The sequence below is a fragment of the Otolemur garnettii genome, unplaced genomic scaffold (assembly GCF_000181295.1).
Source record: "Otolemur garnettii isolate 467f Iridium unplaced genomic scaffold, OtoGar3 scaffold00038, whole genome shotgun sequence".
NCBI lineage: Eukaryota > Metazoa > Chordata > Mammalia > Primates > Galagidae > Otolemur > Otolemur garnettii.
In genome coordinates this window covers 15238968-15245158 of record NW_003852433.1, presented here as the reverse complement: position 1 = coordinate 15245158, position 6191 = coordinate 15238968, and the positions used below count along the sequence as shown (strand labels likewise).

The window sequence follows — 6191 nt, the reverse complement described above, 5'->3', positions numbered from 1 at the left end:
AACCTCTAATTCCTGGGCTTAGGTGATTCTGTTGCCTCAGCCTCCAGAGTAGCTGGGACTACAGGGGCCCGCCACAACACCTGGCTATTTTTTTGTTGTTGTTGTAGTTTGGCCGGGGCCGGGTTCGTCCGCCACCCTTGGTTTATGGGGCTGGTGCCCTACCCACTGAGCCACAGGTGCCACCCTCTATAGCAGTATTTTATTATAACTTCTTTTAATGGCTGTGATTAAATAGTTTGTCTTTTTAGGATTGGGTAATATAAAAATGACAAACTGCATTTTTTTTTAAAATGCAGCATTTAGAAGAAAACAAGAAAGATTGAGGATATTTATCTCCACATGGCTATGAGCTCATTTAAGAAGTTTAGCGGTGATTCTTAGTCATCTTAGTCATTTTTCCTGCCTGCTTGGGATGCACATTCAGTCATATATGAGATTGATTTGATCAATTCCTTGGAGGAATATGCCTGTTTCAAAATTGTATTTAGGAGCACTGATTATATATATATATATATATATATATATATACTGTGTTTCCCCCAAAATAAGACCTACCCAAAAAATAAGCCCTAGCAGGATTTCTATGCATTTGTTAAATATAAGTCCTACCCCAATAATAAGACCTAGTGATGGGCATGGCTATGCATTTATAATAAAAAACTGCTATAGAGGGTGGTACCTGTGGCCCAGTGGGGAGGGCGCCAGTCCCATATACCAGGGGTGGTGGATGAACCTGGCCCCGGCCAAACTGCAACAACAACAAAAAAAATAGCCAGATATGCTGCATAGCCACACCATGCATTTTGGGGCGGAGCGGTAAGGAAGACTGGAATACCTTTTATCTGCTACAGCTCCTTTCTCCCAGCTGTTTGCACTTGTGCGTGTGCGCATGTGGTAACTGCAGTCGCAGGCATCCTATTGCACACGTGCGAAAGGCTAGGGGAAAGGAGTTCACATGTCACCAGCGCCAGCCCCACCGACAAGGTCGGCTCCCCTGTCAGGTTCCGGAAGAAGATGACTGAACTGTATTTGAATAAATGTAGATTGTTGCATAATACTTAATAAAAAATAAGACATCCCCTGAAAATAAGCCCTAGTGTGTCTTCTTAAGAAAAAATAAATATAAGACAGTGTCTTATTTTCAGGGAAACACGGTCGTAGTTTTGTGAAGGAATGTTGTGAACCCATGGCAAAGTTCAATTCATTTTTATTTTTTTTAAAATTTAGGTGGTTTCATGGACACCTCTCTGGGAAAGAAGCAGAGAAATTACTAACTGAAAAAGGAAAGCATGGTAGCTTTCTTGTACGAGAGAGCCAGAGTCACCCCGGAGATTTTGTTCTCTCTGTGCGCACTGGTGATGACAAAGGGGAGAGCAATGACGGCAAATCTAAAGTGACCCATGTCATGATTCGCTGTCAGGTAAAGTTTCAGTTGAACTGTGGGTTTGGTGAAATGTCATCTTTGGGTGATTTTTCTGCTGGGAGAAAACAGATACCATTACATTCGAAGTTAGATTTTCTTTGCTCATATAGTCAAGGTCTTCTGTGCTTTTAGTATATTTACAACCTCCCCTTTTATTATTCATCAGTTGATGGATGCTTAGGTCGTTTCCATGTAGTGGCTATTGTGAATAATGCTGCAGTGAATGTGGGAGTGCAGGAAAAACAGCAGTTTAACATGAAAGTAATAAATGCTAATAAACATCTTTTTGTCTTGAAAGGAACTAAAATACGATGTTGGTGGAGGAGAGCGGTTCGATTCTTTAACAGATCTTGTGGAACATTACAAGAAGAATCCTATGGTAGAAACTTTGGGTACAGTACTGCAACTCAAGCAGGTAAGCATGTTAGAAAGCTAAAACTCCTTCTTACAGAGCTTAAAAAGTCCTAATATAGAATTTTGCTAACCTGTGGAGGAAGATTAGTATCATCAGCCTCCCTGTACTCATCACCTACCTTCAATTATGATCAGCTCATCAAATCTTTATTTACTTATTACTCTACCCACTGGCCACCTCCTATAGTATTTGGCACAAATCCCAGATGTTATATTATTCCTGTATGTGTCTGTAAAAAGACTTCACCCTTATGATAATTGCAAACGATATTATCTCTCTAAATAATGTGTGGTCAATTTATAAAGAAAAATAGGTTTGAATTTATATCAGCAGAGTAAAGTGTATGTTGGGGATCACAGAAAAATAGGGCTCTTGACAAAACAGAAGAGAAAATGAACCTATTGGGAAAATTTTTATTGCGAGTTACTGGGTCTTGTGAACCCTCTGTTTTTTTGCCTTTATGAATATTGACATAGAAATCTCTTTTGGTGCGTTAACACTTTTTTCTTTAATTATTTTCTTTAATTTACATCAACTACTGAACTTGATTAGCCCCTCAACACAACTCGTATTAATGCTGCTGAAATAGAAAGCAGGGTTCGAGAACTAAGCAAATTGGCTGAGACCACAGATAAAGTCAAACAAGGCTTTTGGGAAGAATTTGAGGTAAGTTGTTAAAAAATTGTTTTTATGCGAGTCATTAAATCCTATTTTTAATGGACAAGAAGTTGGTCTTGTGTTTGGAATTGAATCCGAAAAATTTGAATCTGACGTCCTTTCTTAATTTGGCCATTGATTGACATGGAACAAGTTGCTGAGGGGCCTTCTTTGAAATAGAAGAGCATTGTGTACTGAGAGAAGGGAGTTGGCAGTTAGTATTCATCGGGTGAGCCAACAGCTCCATTTGGCTCTTTTGGTTTGGACTTTTGGCAAAATCTCAGAAAAACAAAAGGATCGAATTCCTTTGGAAGATTTCCAGCATGCACTGGGGTCTTTAGAATCTGTAGCCTTAGTACCATGAATAAGTGAAAGAGAAACATCTCATGGAGGCTTCAATTTGAGAGTTCAAATTGATAACGCTGGGAAGTTAAACAAACTATTTCTTTCCTGAAATCAGCTTGGGTAGGAGAATGTCCCTGGTGGGAATGTGCTGTCTTCATTTGTATTCTTATATGTCACATACCTATTACCATAATTTCTTTCTCATCCATTTGACAGAAAAAAAATTTTTTTTTGAGACGGAGCCTCAAGCTATCCCCCTGGATAGAGTGCCATGGCATCACAGCTCACAACAACCTCCAACTCCTGGGCTCAAGCGAGTCTCCTGCCTCAGCCTCCCAAGTAGCTGGGACTACAGGCGCCCGCCACAATGCCTGGCCATTTTTTGGTTGCAGCTATCATTGTTGTTTGGCGGGCCCAGGCTGGGGATTCGAACCCACCACCTTAGGTGTATGTGGCTGGCGCCTTAGCCGCTTTTGCCCCAGGCGCTGAGCCGAAAAATTTTTTTTTTAAGACAGAGTTTCACTTTGTCGCCCTGGGTAGAGTGCTGTACCGTCATAGCTCACAACAACCTCAAACTCTTGGGCTTAAGTGATTCTCTTGCCTCAGCCTCTCGAGTAGCTAGGACTACAGGTGTCCACCACAATGCCTGGCTATTTTTAAAGATGACTTCTTGCTCTGGCTCAGGCTGGTCTTGAACTGGTGAGCTCAAGCAGTCCAGTTACTAGGCCTCCTAGAGTGCTAGGATTATAGGCATGAGCCTCTGTGCCCGGCCCTAGAAAATGTCTTCAAAGGCAAGGATTGAGGCATTTTTACCTTCATAGTTACCCTTACCACATAGCAGCACGGTGCTGATACACAGCAGAAACTCCATAAATATTTGTTGAATGGATATTTAGCTCTTATTTATTTATTTAGAGATAGAGTCTCAAGCTGTCACCCTGGTTAGAGTGCTGTGGTGTCGCTGCTCACTGCAACCCTCAAACTCTTGGGCTTAAGTGATTCTCTTGCCTCAGCTTCCCGAGTAGCTTGGTCTACAGGTGCACACCACAACACCTGCTATTTTTTTGTTGCACTTGTTATTGTTGTTTGGCAGGCCTGGGCTGGGTTTGAACCCCTCAGCCTCCGTGTATGTGCCGGTGTCCTAACTGCTGAACTATGGGTGCTGAGCCTTTAGCTCATATTTACATCTTTCTCTATCTCTTTATTAAAAGACAGGGTTTTGCTCTGCCACCCAGGCTGCAGTGCAGTGGTCTAATCAAAGTTCACTGTCATCTTGAACTCCTGGGCTCAAGTGATTCCCTTGCTTCAAGCTCCTTAGTAGTTAGGACTACAGGTGTGAACCCTCATGCCCAGCTACTTTAATTTTTTTTTTCTTTTTTTGAGACAGAGTCACAAGCTATCGCCCTGGGTAGAGTGCTATGACGTCATAGCTCACAGCAACTTCCAACTCTTGGGCTCAAGTGATCCTTTGCCTTAGTTTTCTATTTTTAGTAGATATGGGGGTCTTGCTTTTGCTCAGGTTGGTCTCTAACTTGTGAGCTCAAGCAATCCACCTGCCCCAGCCTCCCAGAGTGCAAGGATTATAGGTCTGAGCCACTGTGCCTGGCCTTTAAATTTTTTTTGTAGCGATGGAGTCTTGCTGTCTTGCTCAGGCTGGTCTTAAACTCCTGGCTTTAAGCAATCTTCCTGCCTCAGCCACCCAAAGCACTGGGATTATAGGTGTAAACTATTGTACTTGGCCTAAGATTTATATCATTTTATTATTACTGTTCTGTTTTTCTGGGAATGATTATTCCATACTTTTTGTGAAGCTAGAATTTATAAATATTTGTGGACTGAATGAACGTATAAACGAATAAATGGGCAAAAGTTCTCTTAGCCATGGTATATCTGAACAACTTAGTGAAATAGATATTATTTCCCTTTTACAGATGAGATGCCTGAGGCTCAGGAAGGTTAAGTAATTTGACTAACATTCATATCACAGATTTTTTTTTTTTTTTTGAGACAGAGCCTCAAGCTGTCCCCCTGGGCAGAGTGCCATGGCATTACAGCTCACAGCAACCTCCAACTCCTGGGCTCAAGCGAGTCTCCTGCCTCCGCCTCCCAAGTAGCTGGGACCACAGGCGCCCGCCACAACGCCTGGCTATTTTTTGGTTGCAGCCATCGTTGTTGTTTGGCGGGTCCGGGCTGGGGATTCGAACCCGCCACCTTAGGTGTACGTGGCTGGCGCCTTAGCCGGTTGAGCTATAGGCGCCGAGCCATCACAGATTTTTTTTGAGACAGAGTCTCACTATGTCACCCTCAGTAGAGTACTGTGACGTCACAGCTCACAGCAACCTCAAGTTCTTGGGCTTAAGCGATTCTCTTGCCTCAGCCTCCCAAGTAGCTGGGACTACAGGTGCCTGCCACAATACCCAGCTATTTTTTGGTTGTAGTTGTCATTGTTGTTTGGCAGACCTGGGCCGGATTCAAACCTGCCAGCTCCAGTGTATGTGGCTGGTGCCCTAGCCACTGAGCTACAGGCCCTGAGCCAGTATCACAGATATTGATTGCATTTGAGCACTGAGGATGGGTACAGAATAGAACATTCTCAGTCCTTGCTCAGTGTTGCAGAACAGGGACTTGAATTCGGTTTTATTCACTCATACCAAGCATTAGACTGTGAGAACACTATGGTGAACAAGGCAGACAGGGTTAGTACCTTTAAGGGAGCTTCAAGTTAAGAGAGGGAAAATAATGGTAATAAAAAGCATCAATAAAAAAGTGAAGATAAACAATGAATCAGAATTTGAAAATCTCCAGCTCGCTGCTGTCTTCATTCTGCTGAGGTAATAAAAGAAAGCATTTCAGCTGTCATTCATTTCATTATGTTCATTTTATCTTCAGAAAGCCTTAAGAGGTAGGGTGACTAGATATAAAAGTTTTAGAAACCTCTCATCACAATTTGAGCAAAAAAGTCATTTTTCCAAAACTTATTATGAAAAATTAATTTTTTTTTTTTTGGCCGGGGCGCTGGGTTTAAATATACCATATCCCTTTGAGCCACAGGCGCTGCCCTAAAATAATTTTTTTATTGAAAATTTTAATGGTATACAAAAGCAGAGAGAATAGGATATTTACAGCAGTGTACCTGCCACCCAGTATTAACAATTATTGATATTATGGACAATCTTTCTTTTTTTGGAAAGCTCTATCCAAGCTGTTGCCCTGGATAGAATGCTGTGGCCTCATAGCTCACAACAAATTCCAACTCTTGGGCTCAATCAATCCTCTTGCCTCAGTTTTTCTGTTTTTAGTAGAGACAGGGTCTTACTTTTGCTCAGGCTAATCTCGAACCCATGAGCTTAA

The 6191-nt window shown here is 42.0% G+C and overlaps 1 protein-coding gene across 3 annotated transcripts in view; it reads left to right on the top strand.

Annotated features, from left to right (window-relative positions):
- The window catches only part of PTPN11 (protein tyrosine phosphatase, non-receptor type 11), a 101913-nt gene that overhangs the window by 43822 nt on the left and 51900 nt on the right, over positions 1-6191 (top strand). For all 3 annotated transcript variants that reach the window (XM_023513292.1, XM_003789966.3, XM_023513293.1), the window contains exons 4-6: positions 1228-1420; positions 1722-1838; positions 2391-2504. In XM_023513292.1, coding sequence (XP_023369060.1) covers positions 1228-1420; positions 1722-1838; positions 2391-2504 — 424 coding nt within the window. The remainder of the gene's footprint in view (positions 1-1227; positions 1421-1721; positions 1839-2390; positions 2505-6191) is intronic.